At 40.3% G+C, this 20,972-nt stretch overlaps 1 protein-coding gene across 2 annotated transcripts in view; it reads left to right on the top strand.

Annotated features, from left to right (window-relative positions):
- The window catches only part of tox2 (TOX high mobility group box family member 2), a 55,272-nt gene extending 35,869 nt beyond the window's left edge, over positions 1-19,403 (top strand). The window contains exons 4-10 of one of the 2 annotated variants that reach the window (XM_044038669.1): positions 7,708-7,974; positions 9,378-9,608; positions 13,811-13,891; positions 16,249-16,659; positions 16,736-16,884; positions 18,139-18,216; positions 18,816-19,403. In XM_044038669.1, the coding sequence (XP_043894604.1) occupies positions 7,708-7,974; positions 9,378-9,608; positions 13,811-13,891; positions 16,249-16,659; positions 16,736-16,884; positions 18,139-18,154 (1,155 nt within the window). In that variant the 3' untranslated portion in view covers positions 18,155-18,216; positions 18,816-19,403. The remainder of the gene's footprint in view (positions 1-7,707; positions 7,975-9,377; positions 9,609-13,810; positions 13,892-16,248; positions 16,660-16,735; positions 16,885-18,138; positions 18,217-18,815) is intronic. The other variant, XM_044038670.1, reaches the window with a different exon arrangement.
- The last annotated feature ends 1,569 nt before the right edge of the window (positions 19,404-20,972 follow it).

Genomic DNA, 20,972 nt, shown 5'->3' with positions numbered 1-20,972 from the left:
TTATCTCAACCATCCATCAGCTCATTCTGCTCTCACCACCACGAATATTTGGCCCCGAGAGTCGCACCGTGTCCTCTCACTCAGGGACGTCCTCCCTGCTGTGCCGCCAGCCACCACTTCAACATTATGCCGCCACACTGCCAGCTAATGTGTACAAGCGCGGCTCGAGCCAGGGACGATTAAAACACTTGTATGTGCAAACACGGTCCATAGTTTTTGTTGTTTTTAATGTTTCTACTGTGATATCTTCTCCTAAATGACCCTTGACCGTAAACTTACATGCAGGTGTTATCTTACAGTACAGGAGACATACTGTAGCTGTTGCTGTGTGGGGACAATAAATCTTATGGGTAAAAGCTGTTCACTTTTTATGTGCTCCTTTCCAAAAAGTCTGGGCCATAGTTTTTTCTTCAGCCTACACATATTTAACTACTCGTGCACTGTTCTCTTGCCATGTTTTTTCTTGAGATGTAATGTTTGGTTTGTTCTCCTGGTTTTAATCCACAAAGTTGTGGTCAAACTGGAGTCAAATATCTTTGTGTGCTTGCGCCAAAGTAAAAGAGGACTCTTATTGTGAAATCAGCAAAAACCTCACACGGCAATTTTCAAACTATTGGTGCGAACACTCACAGAAAACAAGAAAGTGGATTAAATATTTAATATTAAGAAAGTAATGTCAGAATAATGTAGATATAGTTTTGGCCATAGTGAAATTTCTCTCTGACAGGTTTTTGAAACAAATGCAAATCAGCTTGTCATAACCTTATACAGCACATACAGTACCATGGCCGGCTTCCTTTCATTTGTGTGCTCTTTTTTGTTTTTGGCTTCATTATTTCTGCATCTACATTCTATTTTTCTTTTCTTTTTTATTGTTTTATATGTATATATATATATATATATATATATATATATATATATATATATATACACCCACACAAACACGCATACATACATACATACACAAAGTGTGTTTGACACGGCAGTCAGGAGTCTCATTAGTGGGAGCAGAGGATGCTTGCCTTCTGCTGTCAAGCCTGTATGTCCCCACCGCTCCTCACAACCATCTCCTACATGTCATGTCAGACAAGGCTCTGATTCTCTGACGCTGTGCTTTGTGAGGTGAGCGCACCGAGACACGCCCGGGCTGAGAGCTGCACAAGCAAGCCAGAGAGAAGAAGAGCAAGGGGGGTGGAGAAGAAAAAAAATAAAGTCAAATAAGAGAGAGAGAGAGAGAGAGAGAGAGAGAGAACTGGAGGGGGAGAGATAAATAGAGGGGAAGAGAGAGAGAGGAAATAAAAGCAAAGTAGGTTCTGACATTAGCAGTAATGAGGAACATGGAGGATGGTGCCAAGGGGGACATCATGACATTACTATCTGCAAATCAACCACTGCCTTGTTGCTCCCACAGATTCTATGTGTGAGGCGTTCAGGGTGGTACGGTACTTTTCAAACCCACAGTCAATCACAAACGAGAGCATTCTCCTGATTGTGCTTGTGCTTCCAGCTTTATTTGATTTATTAATAATAATAAAGATAATAATAATGATAATAATAAAGGACTTCATTCCTGTCGTTTTCCTCTGTGTGTGTGTTTGTTTTAAAGAATGCACAGTGCAAACATGAAACAAACATGTCACGCTTTTCTTTGAGCGACAAAGAGTCCATTTCAGGTGGATGTCATGAAAACAAAACAGCCCTTTAAAACACAAACTTTAAAACAGCCCTTTCTCTGTTTTAAAGTTTGTGTCGAAACTCGTAACTGCTTCCCCGTGCTGCCACTTCCGTGAGACACTTCTACAATATTCGTTGCCTGATCACGCGTCAGTGCAGGAGGTGAGCGAGCGAGTGTTTACATTTCTCTTTTTGAATAACATGTAATTGGAACAATTGAAAATCCTCTTTTTTTCTTTCATTTTTTTGAGTGACTGTCAAAGCTAATGCACAGAATGAGGCTGCGATACTGTTGTGATACAATAAAATCAGCTGATGCTGCACATGGATCGTTTCGCGTTACATTTGAATCAAAGTTGTATTTGATGAGACAACCTTATAAGTGCATATTCTTAACAGACTCGTGTTTTCCCTTAAGCACCCCAGCATGCACTGCCCATCATATCTCCTCACTTAGCATCTGCCTGATGTCGCAAAGGCAGCACTTTGCCTTCGCTTTCATACTTAAGTAGCGTGTGATTCATATATCCTCTCTCTTATTAATTCTCCTCAGCTTGTGTAAATGACTCTTCTGGGCATTTATAAGCTTGATAAACCAAAGACATGGATGAAGGGACAGAGGGGAAAGAGAGAGAGAGGGGGGGGTGTGCAGGGTGAAGGCTTGAAGGCTCTTTGAGGAACGGAGTTGTTAGTACTTTGCCCTCGGGGTGAATGAGAAGTAGCTTTGAGGGCTGTGGAGCCCAGGGTTGGCTCCCCACCTAAAGGCGTGTTTACCGCCGTGTTGCACAGCGGCGGCGCTTTTGAAGGATCAGTCTTGAACGCGCCTCTAATTAAAGCTGTCATGGCTGGGTGCCTGCAGGGATAATGTTCTATTATTATAGTCATTTGTTTCAATTAAACGCTGGGTGATTTTACAATAGCAGCCGTGAACCTGTGTGAGTGAGCCATCACTCTAAACAAGATGGTTCCAGTCAAGCAGGGAGAGCGCGAGGAGAGGAGAGGAGAAGCCTTAAAGCTGGCACAGGCGTCGATCTTAGGAAGGGAAGAGCAAAGGTCCGAGTGTGGGATTAGAAATTCAGTACCAGGTCCAAAATGTTCTTGTACATTTTAGTTTACAACTATGGACTGCAGCTCTACAGATGGCTCTTAATTAAAATCTGACAGACAGACGATTTATTTTAGATGTGGAGAATCATTTTTTTTTTTAGCACTGACTTTGCTTTATTATGATGTCAGTGTAATAAAGGTTTGAATAGCAATCAACCTGCTTATTTAAGTAATAAAACAGATGCTGCTCTGGTTTTATCATCATGAGGACAAAGCAAGGTTAGCTATTTTACTCTCCCCCCTCTCTCTCTCTCCCCCTCTCTCTCTCTCTCTCTCCTAGTAGCTGTATATAGTTCTCGTTTCCACCCTTCTCTCATTTATGTGCTGGTGGTCAAATCCCCTTAGCTAAATCAAATGGTGCAGGCAATTGGAGCGGCCGTGAAACCATTTCAAAGGTAAGGTCAGCAGGAGCAGGGGAACAATGGCTTTGTGATATTCCATCTCACACACAATGTGCTACACGTAATTGGAAAGCCTTTGTTATTTGACTCCCATTTGACTATGATGTACAAGATGTGAATACAAACACGACAGGCATAATGTGGCAGAGGAACACGCTCGCAACGAGTTTCCTGGCTCTACGTCACAGTTTGGGTCTGAATGGCTTCTCATCGCCCAAAAAGCAATATCTTACTGTCCCCTCGCTAACTTAAAAAGATGACATTTAATGCTGAGGTCATACGGAACTTTTTCTGTAATCTTTTTCATTTGTTTTTGGTTTTTTGGTCCTTGTCTTGCCGTTCATCATTTCTTTACTTACGTTTCCGTTTTGTGCGTATGTGGGACTCTCATCTCCAATTGTTGGTGGTCAAACACAACTAAGATATACCCAAGAGAGCTCAACATCCAGGTTAAGATAACACACACACACACACACACACACACGTATATATATATATTTATACATATATATATATAAACTAATGTAATGACCAACTAAATCCTCTTCCTCAGTGCTTCCCCCCCACTTGTCCAGCCAGTTGGATGATACCATTACAAATTAGCATACAGTACCTATGGCAACCAGCAACCTTTCATTTCATAATATTTGTGCAGCCGTCTGCTGCTCGCTTTATTTAGCTCAGGCTTGATGGTGCTTTGTGATAACTTCTTGGTCTTTCTGTCGAACACAGGTGAACTAAAAAGCACTGAAACATTTCGTAGAAGGTCACAGGGGGAAAAAAACAAAAACAAAAAGAAAAAACATTAAAAGTAAATCATCACAATAACAGTGTTTTAGCTCTGGTCCTCAGGGTGTTGTAGACAAGGTGATTCACAATTTCTTTCACATCACTTTCTTGGAGTGCTTGGAACCCACACAGAAAGTTACGTATGATAATATAGTAATAAATCAATAACATAACATTTGAATGCCTTCGTTTGTCAGGCAATACTATCAGACCTGACTGTCTTTTGTGTGTGTAACAGACCTTCATCTCTATATATAAGAAAATAAGTAAATTGGCAACAGTGATGGGAATAACGTTTTCTCTACTCTTTCACAGTCGTTACTACACCATTACTGTTACTGACAATAAAATATCTAGCGCTGCTATAATTAAGCTCATTGAAGCTGTTCCCATCTCTGCAAACATGTTTTTATTTCATTTTCTTTGGTGAGGAGGACTGGACAACCACATACGTAATGATGATTAGCGAGTTGGGCGGGCGTTCAAACAAAAACACTCGCTCGCACAGTTGCACACACATCTGTTGTGTTTCATTGTTCTACTATTATAAAACATAGTTGATTCTATGAAGTGTCTATTTCCTTTAGCAATTAATATTATTACTATTATATTGAATTTTGACGCATTTGAACGCAATTTCCCTGATATCTAGTTACTGTGTCAGGGAATACAGTAAGTCAGTTACTTTTTGTGAGAAGTAACTAGTAACCATTACTAATTACTAACTAATTAACACTGGTTGGAGTTAACAACATTCTGTAGATGTTGAAGTCAGTGAGGGGAGCGTTGACTGATCAGAGGAAATGAATGCATGTTTGACCGTTTCATTTTTTTGTTTCCCGTGAAGATTGCTTGATAGACGTAGACATTAGCCCTTTGCTCCACTCCTTCACTGACTTCCTGTAGCTGAGACTAACTGAGTATTTGTTCAGTGTATTTTGTAAGACTGATATTCCGCCCTGTTTGCGGACAGCGCACGTCTCAGATTAATTAGTAATAGGAATTAAAATGATGTAAATCCTTTGTTTTTCCCGTATGACGACGAGGCTGACAGCCAGTACCCACAATGCATCGGTGCCTTTCTCTAAAAGGTGACAGTTTTGCCTGGAGGCTGTTGCTATGGAACTGCATGTGCTCTGTCTATGATAGGCCATTCATGTTTGATTAATTGTTTTTCAATGCTTCCTGGTTTGTGGCGAGAGGACCCGTAAAGAGCGAAACCATGGAATTGATTTTTTTATTTTATTCTATTTTCCTCTTCATCTTTCCTCCGTTTGGTGTCTTACTTCTCTTTTTTTTAATGCGGAAGCTATTTCCTTCCCTGTTTTAAAAGTGTGGCAATGATGTTTTTACATCTGATTGGAAGTTGGGGATCGCTGAGGATGGGGGAGTGTTACAGCGTGGTTATTTGAAATGCAAAAGGAATGCCTTTGTTCGTGGCTGGCTTTTGTGAGCAGCTGCTGAGGCGCAGAATATAATGTCGTGTGAATATTATGAGTTTTCAAAGCAGGCCAGAGCTTCATACAACATTACTTTGTTGTGCATTTTTATTCTACGAATCTACTGGGACCAATTATGATTAGAGAGCTGAGCTTTCATCTCTGAACCTCTACTTGTGTTTATCAAGACCTCATATGCTTGAGCCCTTTCAATTTGATGTGTTTCTTTTTTTCTTTTTTTTCTGCACTGCACTAATGTGTAATGTATTATTTAACTCATAAATGTTTAAAAGAGCTAACAAATGCTAGTTCATCACTTTCTGATCTGTAAAGTGCCAAACATTCCCATTTATGCCTGCATTAAAAGCATCCTTTGGTCCATGTTCATGTTGTATCCTGATGATTCTTGAGGGAAAGCTTTTGATGTAGTTATTACTGAAGATCTTAGAACGCTGCAAAGAGCAGTGAGAGTCTGATTCCTTTATCAGTCTGAAGTGTGTTCACTGTGTGAGGGTCATTCTCCGTCGCTGAGCACCGCAGTTTCTTTTGGGTTTGTAAAAGGTGTTCTTCAACATGGAAGCATGGTGTATTTTCCTCCTTTATTGCACATGGAGAGAAAACTAAATCCACACCAATGACTAAGTGATTGTTTTGGGGTTTGTTTTGGCTCATAAAATTGAACCATCAACCGGGCCTCAGTACCTCAAGGACCACAGAGAGTGGTACTTGTTATACTTCTGCAAGTAGAAGTCAATGAAAATGACAGATTATACCCTTAACTGCAATAGAAATGCTCCCTGGAAATTATATATCATTGTATTTAAGTGGTAATGGGCTGGTGTGTGGCATGTTGCATGCTAAAGCAATACTCACACAGTATCTGCAGAAAATTCAACATCATGATTATACAATTGTTTTTCTATAACTATAACTTGCGCAATTAAAAAAAAAAAAAAGTAACATAAAATAGGCTTCCATTGTACTTCCGGGTCATTTTCACTCATTTAGGAACCCTGAAGTTGGGTAAAAAGACATTTTCTTTCATCAGTTGCCACCACTCTACAGTTTTACATACATATCCACCTCCATCTTGGAGAATGTGTTTTTTCTGGGTCCTGTGATGGAGAGATTGTTGCAGCTAACAAACCAGAATTCTATGTCCAACCTAAATAGTCTAGATGTCTTGTTTAGAGTCTGCAGTGAACTTGTACAGAGTGTAATCCTTGGACTGGGAGGAGCCTGTTTATTTTTGTAATATATGTATATATATGTATATATATATATATATATATATATATATATATATATATATATATATATATATATATATATATATATATATATATATATATATATTTTGCTAATTATAATCTTGTTCAATTTGGATATGCATGGCAACGTTCAGGGTTTTCTCCATCAAGGTCAGTTGCTGAACATACTGTAGGTATCAAAACCAGCATCAGATAAACTTAGCCACAAGCCTGCAGCATGAGTGTGTGTGCCTGCCCTAAATAAAGACACTGGAGAGGGGGAAAAAAAAAAAAGAAGAATGTTTTCAACCACCAGCCTCAGCTCAACTGTGACCAGTATGAGGATTTTGGTTTGTCTAGTTTCCAGCAGACACATTTCCCTCTTTACAACACATCTCAATTCCTGCAAGATCGTTTGTTCTTAGTTTTATGTTCATGGCAGGGAACAACCGGTCGTTGTTGTCGTCTACATTTTTTCCCCCTTTTTTGTAAACATAATATCTCAACGACACCTTCTAATTTAGTAAAAACAAAATTCGCTTGGACTCATGGGTGTGATTACGATGTCTTGGTCACAGATCAATGCTGCTGTGATCTTATTTTCTCTTGTGAGTGTAACGAGAACCTTTTGAATGAATTTCCCCTTTTTACGTTCAACATTCGGTGGACAAATGTCCAAAAGACCCTTTAGACATTTCATTACCTCTGGCAATTTATTTGGACTCAAGGATGAACTTGTTTTGATGGTTTTGGTGGTCAAAGGGTTTTGTGACCTCACTAAAACCTCTTTTTTTAATCTTAGGAAGACCTTGAGAGAATCTTTTTTACTCACTAAGTTTCAATGTTCAGGTTTGGGTGACCAATGGTCCAAACTCCTTCAACAACATTATATGTTCTGGGGAGAACTCTGAAGATTTGAGTTGCATTGGTCAGCAGAGGCAGAGCACCTTTCCTTTGAAAGTAACTGCATATTTAGCTGATTGGCAAACTTTGATCACTATGAGTGGAAGAGAAGATAGTAAAGCTGGTGTTGTTCTTTCACCCCAGATGCAGGAGATGGCTTTGCAACACCACCAACAGCAACACCATCACCAGCATCGAGACGGCGCTCATTATGAACCTGCCCATAACCACCCCCTGATAAACAGGTCACCTCCGATACTGTCCAACCCCATGAGTGCACTGTGTCAGCTAAACTCTCAGGTCAGCCGCGGTGCACTGCCTCACGGCTCCCCCTCACCTCCTGGAAGTAAATCAGCCACACCCTCCCCCTCGAGCTCCAATCAGGAAGAGGAGACTGATCCTCATTCGAAGGTACTGATGTGGCATCGCTTCTCTGGCTTGTAGTTGTTGAGTAGCCGCCGCGACGTTGGCAGTGGTAATCAGGATGGTTTGCATGTAAACGGCAGTTAAACAGGAAAATAAGGAGAACAGTAATTGTGTGGGTTATTTTTTTTCTACGGTCGCCTTAAAAAAAGAACGCAGTCTTGTTTGAACAGCTCTGCTGGAATAGGGGGTTATTGCTGTGATTTTTTTTCCTTTTGTCTATGTAATGGTGTGGTGCAGTGCCCTGTCATATTAGAAAAGAAAATTATAGTTCATGATTGCATTCGGTTTTATTTATTATTCTTTTCACTGTGAGCAGCACATTGAAATCCAAAGTGAAATTCAGAATGAATTAAAAAAAAAAGAAAAAATCTAGTCCATGCCACTCTTTTTCTTTTTTTTTTCTTTTCGAGCAACATAATTTCACCCTCAGACAAATTCATTTTTAACGACGTGAGAATGTTTTTCCATGTTGTTGTTAATGCACATTTCTTATTCTGAAGTGAGACGACGTCCTTTGTGTTCAAGTGTGAGGTGTATTTTAATTAGCCAAACTACTCACAAATGCTGTCATATGCAGCCTTCCTATTTGAAAAGAAGCACACGTTTATTTAAATAGGAGGAGAATGACACTTGTTTGCATTCATTTGGTTTCCATAAATCTGCAAAACTGCTTCCATAAATTGCATTCGAACAAAATATCCCTGTGGATTTGCTTTATTTCTATCAGGGGAATGTGAGTGTATAATTTAATCGATCACAACCACAGTGTTTCACATTCATCTGCGTATTTAAATGGCGTGGTTGCAGTGATAGTATATAACAATAGGGAGATCCTGTAAGTAAAAAATATATATATCTATATATTTCCCCTGCTTATAGATCTCCGCCGTGCCTCTCACTCTGCACGTGAATAAAAATGATTAGCATCTCTGCTATCAGTAAGTAATTCCATTTGCTCTCTCCAATTCATTCAGACGCCACATCAAAGCCAGAGCAGATACAGCAGGTGATTTAAAATTCCTCTCACCCACAGCATGAAAAGTCAGAATTTATGACTTGCTGAACAACTGAAAAATAAACATTTGAAAGGGTTTGATATGTTCAACTAACGGCTTTATTTATTTTTTTTATTTTGACAAAGTAAGGCAGAAAAGAAAGTCAGAGTTTGACTGTCTGTGAAACATTGCTGCAATATACCAACAGCCTGATTGAATTATGGATTTAATGAAGTTTACATGCCTCACCCACAGCCTCAGTCTTACAAGCGTTCGTCGGCGATGCAATTACTCGGCCTGAATGCACTTGCATTGTTCCACCTTGTTTCTGCACTGTCAATCAGCTGTTTTCGTTTTTGTCTCTTTCTCTGTGTGCGTGTTTGGCTTCTGTAGATCACGGGCGAGAAGCGGCCATCTTCAGAGATGATGAAGCCCAAGCCCAAGCCCCAAAAAAAGAAGAAGAAGAAGGATCCCAATGAACCTACAAAGCCCGTGTCGGCGTATGCATTGTTCTTCAGAGACACCCAGGCGGCCATTAAAGGACAGAATCCCAACGCCACCTTTGGTGATGTGTCCAAGATAGTAGCCTCCATGTGGGACGGTCTGGGAGAGGAGCAGAAACAGGTAAAGTGGCATTTTACATTCATGACTGAGACTCATGATGCATCTGTTGTTTTGCTCGTGTAGATCAAGTATTAACCCTTTAATACAGAGTGCATATCGCTGACAACACGTTTGCACAGGCGCACTTTGCATTGCTGTAGTTATGCGGCCAGTTTCTGAAAGCTGAGAAGTTGCACGTCAAAGCCACCATGTGCTTATTACCATAGTGTCACTCCGGAGAATAAGTGCCTTTGTCGTCAGAGAGGAGAGAGTTGGAAAAATGCCTGAGCATAGTTAGAATTTCTTGGCCTGTGTTTGCTCATTGAGACAAAGACTCAAGAAAAGGTTATTGTAAATATGTTTTATACTGTTAAAAAATCTCACTTATCATGCAAAATCTGTTGTTCATGTACAACTGCAGAGTTTTTTTCCTCTAAAATCAATTTCCATGTTTTGTTTAGTGTTAATACATGCAGTAAATTGTAAATAACTGCCTGATATTCAAAGTTATTCTGGAAAAAACCCTAACCCATGCTTGATTGTCTCTAAACAGGAACATTATTTTCAAAACATAGACCATTAAATGGCTAATTTTCCCAGAGAAAAAAGCAAAGTCACCCCCCTGGTGGCTATTCAATACACTTCTACTTCCTGTTTAGCTCCAGCTGGCAAATTCAAAGGCTATGTCCACATTGTATATACTTTCTATTACAGCTGCTCGTTTATGGAAAAAAAAGGATTTCAAACGATTACATTAAACAGGAAATTTGAATGAACCTTTTAAATGTACTTATTTAAAATAAATAAAACCCAGGGTTCCACTGAACGCCTGTGTTCTATGTTTGCCGGATGACGAGCGGGACAGGAAGTCAAACACCATTGCAACATTAAAAACGTCATTTTCAGAATAAAAGCCACCCCTTGTGATCATTTGGGACCATAATCGTAATTGAAAACAAGGATACAAGGATACTACAGCGTGATTAAATGATTAAAATAGACTGTTTCAGCTCTAAGTGCATTAATCTGTATGACATATATAGCGTCACATTTATTAATAATAATAATAACAATAATAATAATAATAATAGTAATAATATCCTCAAAGATGTGAAAAGCCATAGACGTCATTTTTTTACCAAAGCTGTTTTTATGGAACCGCAGCTACATTCATCACAACATTTATTTATTTTTTCGATTTATTTTAACATTCCAGCCCAACAGACAAAGTCAATAAGGTTCCTGTGTGTTTGTGGTAAGAAATGATGGTGTGAAATGAATGGAAAATGAGACAGTCTGATGACCATGCGCACACTCATATTTTTAGGATATCCAGCCTATTGGCTGTCAAATAAAAGCACCTGTCTTCATGACAAAGTGCAGCCCATTCTCTTCAGCCTCAGCCACTGTCGACGAGACCCCATCTAGCATGTGTGTGTGTGTGTGCTTTTCTCCCACCAAACCTACTTTATACGCCGGACTTTGGAGGCCGCCTGTCCCTTTTATTTGCAGTTAATTTTTGCTGCCTTCACCAGGGCTCTTCACCATGAATCTTCATTTCGCCACTGACACCCTTGAATGTGAATTCCTCATTTCCTGTCCTTTTATTTATATCTGTTGCCTGGTGATTTGATCATGCTGGGAATACAAGATTAGCAATTGCCTTGTCCTTGGTTTTGCCTCAAGGACATCTGCTCCTGAAATGTTATTGTTTGTGCTTCTTAACTCTTTGTGTCTTGGCCCCATTTTTTGACTTAGACTTTGTATTCTAGTTGCAATTCTCTCTCTCTCTCTCTCTTTCTCTCTCTCATCCTAAACGCATTCGTCCTTCACAGTTTTACTTGGGAACGGAGGAGAAACTAACAAAAGGGCATTTTCCACCATTATAAATCCATCCGTCCATTTGTTGTACCGTTCCACAGCCAATTTTGTGATTTGTTTCTGTGCCCATGTGTTTAATCAAACATGTCACCTCGCGAGACAGATAATTAACTTGAGGTAATGATATCATTATGGACCGAAATGTACCACCGCGTCTGGGCAATAACGCCATAATCGTTCTAATTATTCTCGCTGACCAGCACTGTCACCGATTCCACCGCAAACCGCTCCGCTGGACAAACAACACAGCTAAATCCTCTCATTTGAGTTTGATATCTAACATAGTTTAGGCGTACCACGGCGTGGTCTCCTGCCTGAAACACTTTGAACGCACCAGCTTTAATACCCACATCCACCCCTGTTCTTGATCAGTCAGTGTATACACTGTTATAGCTGTCACGTCATCCCTGTCGGAGCGATGAGGTGCGTTCTATAATATCACAGTCAGACGCTCTGGAGCCATGCAGGAGCACCATAATGTAAACATAACCCTTCCCCTATACACAGCTTTGTTTTAACTAGGACGTGGCCCCTGTTTCCAATTACCCTCGCTACACTACTTTTCAAACACACAAAGTGCATGCTCGTTTCATGGCTGCGTTTTATTCAAGAAACAGCATTTCAGCGCAAGTTCGACTCAGAGCAAACAAATTGTGTTTTTTCTTCTTTTTATTCACATTAATGTCCATATTTTTCCTTTTTATTAAGACGTTCCTGCATGCAGCTTTCGCGCTGTGCAGCGTTTTTCTTTTTTAATTCCCCAAAGGGCCGTGCTTTATTGTGTAAGATCAATGAGGTGTTTGCGCTGCGCTATCCCTCAAGGTGACTACATGTTAAAGCTGCCGCAGAAAAACAAAAGAACATTTTTACTGTTTTTGTTATTAAGATTTCCAATTTCCAGTCTTTACAAAAAAAGTGTGTGTGTGTGTGGGGCGATGATAATGAACTTGGGGAGGAGGGGAGGAGAGACCTTGTTATCTCACTATGTCTGCTGTGTTGTAGTTGGAGATAGCAGGTAAAAACAAACCAAAAACACTGTTCATTTGTTCTGTTTAATCAGAATCAGACACATTTTATTGTCTGTGATGACAGAAAATCATCCCAGCGTTCAGTCGGTCTCAAATATACACATTTATAAGTACACAGCATAGAAACAAGGTAACATAAACATACCCCAAAACATCATCCTGCTCTCCTACAAAGAATTTTCTACTTTTCAATTTGTAATTGCCTCCTCCTCTCTCCTCCTCTCTCCTCCTCCTCCTCTCACCAGTTGCTCAGTCGTCGGGGTAATCACTCTCGTAAGTGTCGGCGGGGTGCAAAGTTATTGTCTCCTGTAATTAACTGGTTATCAAACAAGAACATTTCATTAAGGTACAATTAGGGGCTAATTCAGGCGGGACACCTCTGTGTCAGGATTGCGATGGAGGCATACGCTCTCTCCCACCGCAGCTTTGTTATTTTTAATTCACACTGACCTGCGGCCTCTGACGGCTTCAATTGCTAATGAATCCTCTCACTTTGGAATAATTAGACATCCTTAGGCATGGTAATTTATTTAAAAGTATCCGTCATTGTAAGACTCATTAGCCGTGTTACATTCATTTGAAATGAAAGTAGTTTGGGGGTTCATTAAAGTGGCAGCGTCCATCAATATTTGAGCGGTGAGTGGTGAGGTTGTCACTTCTTGTTTTGGTCTTTTTATTATTTATTTTCTTAATTCATTTTAAAGCACGTGTCATCTGTTTTTGTTGCAAAAGTCTGGTTGTTTTTCCTTGTACGACGTATCTGAATGATACTGTAGGACGGGAATAATTGCAGTGTAAATAGGGATTGAGTGTTTGAGCATGAGATTATATCCATCTTCATCCTTAGTTTGTTTACTCTGTGTGTGTTTATTGACGGCATATGTTAGCTGCTGCCTGTCTGTGTGTATTCGCCAACACGTGAATGCTTAATGGTTATTCTACCCCCACTTTTCCTGAAAACAAAACGACCCCGTGAGCATGGAGCCTCAGACGCCGATCAGTAATCATCAAACCTCGTTTTCAGAATCATTCTGCACGAGCTTTCTTGTGAAGCAGCAAATGTTTCGGGTGCAGCAGCAGCAGCAGCAGCAGCAGCAGCGTTCATGTAGATGGTCAGAGCTTCTTTGACTCGATAACTTGAATTCGTCTCATGTGTTTTGCCACCACAGGACACACTGGCAGGTCACACAATCACAACCATGACTCCCAAGATCTCATCCACATCAGTCAGCACGGACCGCAGGGTCATTTCAGCCTTTGGCATCGCCTTGTAATCAATCGTTGTTGTTGTTGTTGTTGCATTTGCTCCTGCAGAACTACAAGAGGAAAACAGAGGCTGCAAAGAAGGAGTACCTGAAAGCCCTGGCCGCCTACAGAGCCAGCCTGGTTTCCAAGGTAACTGTGGGGGGTGGGGGGTCACGCTTTGATATACATGGGTCAGCGATATAAGGGATGATAAATTAGACACAGAATTCCTCTCACTCTTATTCCATGGAAAGGGTCCACTTACTGCACTGAGGGGTTTTTGTGTGTGTGTGTGTGTGTGTGTGTGTGCTCAGAGGACAACAGTGAAAATTAGGCCTCGAACACACCCAATTTGCAACCTGGGGAGGAATAAAAAAGTAATGTGTGTGTGTGTGTATGAGAGATAGAGCGAGAGAAAGAGCACGTTTGTGAGCACATTTAAGAGCACAAGTGGACATTGCCTATCATTTGCTGTCCTCCCGGTGTGTCTGTCCTCCCTGTTGGACCACTGGTTCCGCGGTAGAGGGCTAATCAAACCCGCCTTCCATCTTTGCTGCAGGGTCACTCGGGTTGAGAACATTCATGCATTTCTAACGCCTCGTGTCAACGTCTCATCATCCACATTGTAGAGGCCTTGTGTTTTTTTTTTTTTGAGAAGCTGAATAATATCTTGAGAGCCCCATAAAAGTTATCCCACTATTGGGGTTGTTTCATTCCTCACTTTTCCCTGCATTGTTTTCTCAACACAGTCCTAAATTACATTAGCATATACCAAGCCCCCCCCCTCCTCCACGTCCCCCTCTCCCCGGGCCTCCCCCTCCCTCCGGCACAGTGCCACACTTCCTCTCACGCTTATGGGCTGAAAACAAGCACCTTGATTAAGGCATGAATGGTTAATTCATCAGCCTCTTCACCGCGGCATCATTTCAACCAAAAGGATTATTCTCATCTCTTGTCTTTGGTGGTGCAATTAGACATTCACGTCAGAGCTTCTATAGAGAGACTTGATTGATACTATATGTTGGTAGATTGCCAGTCAAAAAACTTACTGACAAAAATAAACCTGCAAACCCACCCCACCCATTTCACTCATTCAGTCGCAGCCAATCAGAAAGGAGAGCCGAATCCCACGATTCAACACAGCTCTCTCTCCTTTAATTACCAATGAAGGAGTCTTTTCAAAGTGAATTGGATTGGATGGAATTAGAGGTAATTGGAGCATCATTTGGAGGATTCACATCTTCAGTGTGCACCTGTTGCCTTTTTGTTTTGTGACACATGTCAGTTTGTGTTATAGAAGTAGGAGGGGGGGAAAAAAATGGAAGTTTGATTGCACCATGCTGTGTGACAGTCGTGGCGTTTATTTTATTCCAGAAACTTGTACAGAATGGGATTTTAAAAGACTTTTGAAAAGTCACCGATTTAATAAAGTCTTCAGTCCTGCATAGAATGTCTTTTAATGAACAATCATAACGCGCTCATCATATAATTCATATTATAGTATAGCTTCCTTTTCACCCCGTGCAACATTTCAAACTAAATTCATTTTGCAACAATTAAAACACAGTTACACGTATGACACATGATACCAACATGTGACACGTTGAAAAGTCATGACATGTCTCACTATACATCCAGCAGATATCTATAGAATATACATATAAATTAACACATGCAGAGTGGTCAGGGAGATACTGTGAGCATGCCTCAGAGTGTGCCACGGGTTGAATTGAATTGAATTTTTGAATTGAATGACTTTATTCCTCCCCCAGGGGGGAAACACACATTCACAACAGATCAGTTAAGAAAATGAGAATAAAAATAAAATAAAATAAAATAAAATAAAATACAAACGTGGGGAAACGTTATCTGCACAAACTTTTATTTGATTTTGGTTTTGAGTTTGGCTGAGGTAGGCTGCTAAACCAGGCCGTACTACAACAGAACACAACAGAACATCTGCATAGAACGTTTAACAGCCTGCAGAGTAAATACGTAAAACCTGACCATTAGAATGAATAGTGCTTGGTATAGTATATGGTGCTGTACACCCAAATGTTTCAATTTATTTACATTTTTTAATCGTTTCGCATCGCCAGCTGCTCCTCTTTTTACTTCACTGACATACTGCCCCCTCCTCTAAGAGGATTGTCTTTGTGGGAATGAGGAGGTGCAGTAATAGACAATTTAATCAGCTCTATCAGCTGTTATGTTCGTGCTTATAGCTGTCAATTATATCTATATATACATATGTATATATATGTAATTTGTGTATTTTCAGCTGCTGCACATACAGCATATGCTCCGGGTCAAAATACTGTGAGATACTGTGACAAAAAGTGCGAAACTATTCATCTTCAGTCACATATTTCTTTTATTTGTAGGAGCCGCATTAGCTGCAACATTTCCTGAAGTACACATAATTTAAACCATACAAAAATAAATGAACAGGATTATCCTAGATTACCGTGAACATAACCAAATTCCACCTGCTCTCTCACATCTAGACATGTCATGATCCAGTGGAGACAAAAAGTGCCCAAACAAGCCAGGCCTCTCCACACATGATGCCAGCCAACCCGCCCCTGTACAGCGTGCCACCTCCTCCACAGCCGTCGTCACCCTACCTGGGGCCCGGGGCCTTCCCTCTCAGCGACCTGCAGAGCTACGCGGGACACGCCCCTCGCCACACCCTGTCGCAGACGCTCAGCCAATCGCAGATTCTGCCCAGCATTAGTGCCTCTCCCCCTTCCTCCTTCCAGATCAGCCCACCCCTTCACCCCCACCAGCAGCTCTCCCTGCACCAGAGCTCGCTCCTCAACCAGCCTATCCGCATGCAGCAGGTCCAGTCCCAGCAAATCATTCCTCACCAGATGGGGCTGCAGGCCTCTCTTCACTCCCCCCCTCATGGGCAGCAGGTACCGTAACAAACCGAGACTCACGTGCACTTTCTATGTCAAGACGTGTCAGGTTAATTTTCCTTTCTTTCTCCAGGGTTTTTCTCACCTCCAGTCAGAGTATCAGAAGAGCATTGGGGGTTCCCAGTCTCCAGGAGCCCCTGGCCCTGGTCCAGGTTCTGGAGTGAATCAGAGCCATGACTGGGACAATGAATACTGCAATCGGGAGTGTGGCAACCACTTCAGGTTAGTGCAAATACAGGAGATGCTTCCATTTCTGCGTCCTCGGGTCAGAGACTGGGTTTCAGCAAAGAAATATTTATGTTTCCTAAAATAGCAGGATCTTCTATAATGCGTGTCGTGAGATCTGGCCACATGAAAAGAAGCGAACCTGAAAACACGGCATCAGTGCGAGAGTCTCAAGGACTGTTTCATTTCAGATTTAAAAAGCTTTGTTTTGTTTCTCGGTCATAACAGACACGTCCCTCACTGAACTGACTTCCAGTTGAATCAGAAATCAAATCGAGACGTGACCCTGAGTTAAATCAATTCTTGAGTGACACATGGGAAGGAGGCAATTAACTGACCTTTATGGTAAAAAAAAAAGTAAAATACATGTTTATGGGACTACGTAAATATTTAATTTCACCTTTCTGGATAAAGCTCATATGTGAGTCATTGTGACCCCCACCCTCAGGAAAAGCCATGTAGCGTCATCTTAGTCATCTCTCACGCTGCGTTCACAATATGAGCGTTGAAATCTGTCAGGTCTGTTACAGAGAGACAGCTGGAGAGGTAATGGTGAGATAATAGAGCTTGTCATGTGTTTGTCAGACGCCAGTGAAAACAGATGTTCCTCACACGAGTTTTCACTGTTATTATATTAAAAGGCTGTGGCAGGCTGTGTTGTCCTGTCCACTGCAGGGTAGAAGCACGAGGAAATGTTTCATTTATCAACACGGTTTGGTGAGAATTTTGAAGAGTTTAGCGTTTAACTGTGGCCATTTAAGAATGAAACTAATTTGCATATAAAGTATCTTGAGGGGGTTCTTTCAAATTCGGTCAGAAGGATGAACTGCGTTTCATAACAACAAACAAAAACACACTTTGACTTAGACTCTGGGATTAACTAAGGCCACTGGTTAGGGTTACACACCTCTTTTGCTCTATGAAGTCATTATTGTAAGAATGCGTCGAGAGATGCTTCAAATTCTGCACGAGTGTCCACTTCAAAGCTCTAAGTAAAGGTGACATGTGTAAAATATGTGACCTAACAAGTGACCTTTAGTGTTTTACTGCAATCACAGTTTCCAAAACATTGGTTTCCAAAACAAGGACACACGGCAGTGGAGAAATATCATGTGATTAGAGAAGATGATTGTTTCTGTTAAATGTCCAGAGAAGGAGAAAGAGTTTTCCCTGTGTTGTAGAAAATGTATTCACAGTCATCTATGTTCAAACCTATTTCCCAATTCAGACCCTCAATTTTCTTCTCCTTAGGTTGAGACGTCTTTGAGAGGTGTAGTGAGGCTTTTTAGGTTTGCCTAAAGCCACAGTTGCCCTAAATTAGCAGCATTGGTAATTATCAAAATCTTTTTTTTTTTTTATATTTCTGTAATGGTTAAATCACCAGTGTGTAGAAGCACTTTCACAGACATGATAGTTGTAATAATAAAATATTATATATATATTATTGTTATCCATGAATTTTTAAATGTACTGTTTTGCAAAAAACAGAAAGAATTGTAAAGCAATGGTGATGTCAAATTATAGTTATTTACTTAATAGATTTAGTTGTTGAATGTTCTGCTATAAACAGGGGAATTCAATAATAATAACAATAAAAAAAATTTATTTAGTTTTCTCCTCTCTATGACAGGTGGTCTAATGCATTTATTAAACACTTTATGTTAAATGAAAGTAATTAAAGTGTACTTATCCGCTGATGATAAATAATTATGTTATGACCTAATACAATACATGTCTTAGATTTGCTTTGCCAAAGTCATATCCTAAATTGTGTATTGTGGCCCTTGAACATTAAACTCCTTATAAGCTGCATTTTATATGATTCTGTATGAGCCTTTGTATTTGAATCCTTTTTCCTTTTCTTCTCTTCAGGAATTTAATCTAACCTGTACCTCTGTTTTTCTCTCTATCTGTGTGTGTGTGCGCAGTGGCAGCATGATAGGCAGGGACAAGCCACTCTACCTCACCTGAAACAGAAGATCTCTGTCAAACAAAATACAACGCAGAGGAGTCTACTCTCACCCCGACCCTCCCTGTCAACCCCCGCCCCCCCCCAAAAAAAACCCTCTGATGCACACACACACACATACAGTGCACACTTAACATGCACACAATGCCCACATTCTGCCTCCCGAACACCACCAACACCGCCACCTTTCTTTTCGTCAGTGTAACTATTCATTTTCTCAGTTTCTAGAAGAATTTGTGAGCAGAGTTTTTTGACTAGATGACTACTGTCTGTACCACTTAATGTATTAGCAGTCCTCTTGCTGTTTAAATTTGCCAAGCACTTATTATGCCCTTCCCCTCCCATCCTTTCTCTCAGCTGTGTGCCTGTGCCCCCTCTGATAAAGGCTGGGCTTGTAGAGACTCCTCTCCTATATGTCACCATCAAAGTCCCCCTCAGGGACACATCCAGCTTTAATTAGAATAAGAAGTAGAAAAAACAACTACTATTCCCCTTCTTTAATCATTTTCATTTCCTTTTGTATTATTGTTTTTGTTTTGTTTTTTACCCCTTTTTTGTTGTTGCTATTGTTGATGTCGCTGTTTTATTTATTTCTGGCTTGCAAAGTTGTTCCGATTTTTCTTTTTTTTTTCTTTTTTTGCCAATAAGCGTTGGGCCCTGTACTGTAGAGAAATATTAACTTCTAGTATAGGTTCAGCACAGGTCTTGATGTTATGGAAGATTTGCTTAGGGGGCCTGCAAATGAATACAAAAATGCTTGGGTGGGGGAAGAGAAACCAAACAAAAAGAATCTTTTTTTAATATTAAAGACCGGTTTCGGTCTACTGAGCTGTCACAGTGTGATTGTAAATATCACTTTTATGGGATCAGATTGGGAATTGAAAGTCTGCATAGATTTGTTTCTTCTTTAATATTACATGTCATTGGGTGTGTGAGTGTGGGTGCGTGTGTGTGCGCGTGCGCGTGCGTGTGCATGTCGGAATGTACCCCCCATTCATAACGCACGACGGAGCCCGAGCGCGTACGCGCGCGTGTGCACGCGGACGCATGCGTGCGCTCCAGTGTTGGAGTCCTCCTCGTGAATTTTAACAGCCTTGTGCAGCTGGATTTCAGAGGAGTATTTCACACTCTCATTCTTGCATTAAATCTGTGCTCACTGGTGTGTTTTTTTCCAATAAAGTTCAATCTAAAACTGAATACACAATATGTGTCCTGCAGATCATTAAATGGGAAAAGAGCCAGGTGAGAGATAGAGAGGAAGGATATATATAGAGAGAGAGAGAGGACGAAAAAAACAAAATGCTGGAAGATGAAAAAAAAAGAGATATAATGTTGCAGATGCAAAAAAGAAAGAGAGATATTGTCTCAAAATGCCTTCCCTCCCTCCCCCACTCCCTCCCTCCCTCCCTCAGTCCCTCTTGTCATTTTGTCTGACCATGATGTAAATTTTGTCTCCTCGACATGCAGAAGTGAAGTAATGAAACATGTGACTGGAGGCGTCACATCCACATTACGGTGATTTTTATTTTTATTTTTGTTTTTGTTTTATATAAGTTCTTAGTCGGTGTTTGGTTGTGTTGATGATCTCATCTTTTTAACTTTCGTGTGATTAACAGAAACGCATTCTGCTGACAAAGACGTCTGTTTTTATCTCTTTACTGTAGCATAACTTCGGTTTTAGTTGTTACAGGACTTTAACAGCTTGAGTTGTGTAAAAAAAAAATAAAAAAAAAATAAAATAAAATAAAACCATGCCAACTGTAGTTATTTTACTTGTAAAGCCAGTAATGATAAATATTTTAAATGGTTATTGATATATTGTTTTCACTAGTTGCCCATCAGCCATTTGACATGTTTTCTTATTTATAAAAGAAATTTAGCTCACTTTTGCTTCTTACAATGGAGGTGTATTTTTATTCTTATTTTTGTATTATTTTTTTTGTTTCTTTTGGTTTGATAAGAATGACAGTGACCACAATAATGATTATTTCCTTATTATTCTTTCTACATTTCTGTATGCTGCTCTTTTCCTTTCCTTGCCAGCAGCATCTGTTTGTGTCACAATGCTTCTTTAATTTCAAATCTGCATAATAAAAAAAAAGTTAAAAAGTGAACA

Source organism: Solea senegalensis, linkage group LG11 (genome assembly GCF_019176455.1).
Source record: "Solea senegalensis isolate Sse05_10M linkage group LG11, IFAPA_SoseM_1, whole genome shotgun sequence".
Classification (NCBI taxonomy): domain Eukaryota; kingdom Metazoa; phylum Chordata; class Actinopteri; order Pleuronectiformes; family Soleidae; genus Solea; species Solea senegalensis.
Note: the sequence above shows the minus strand (reverse complement) of the source record. Positions and strands in the feature narration are given on the sequence as shown.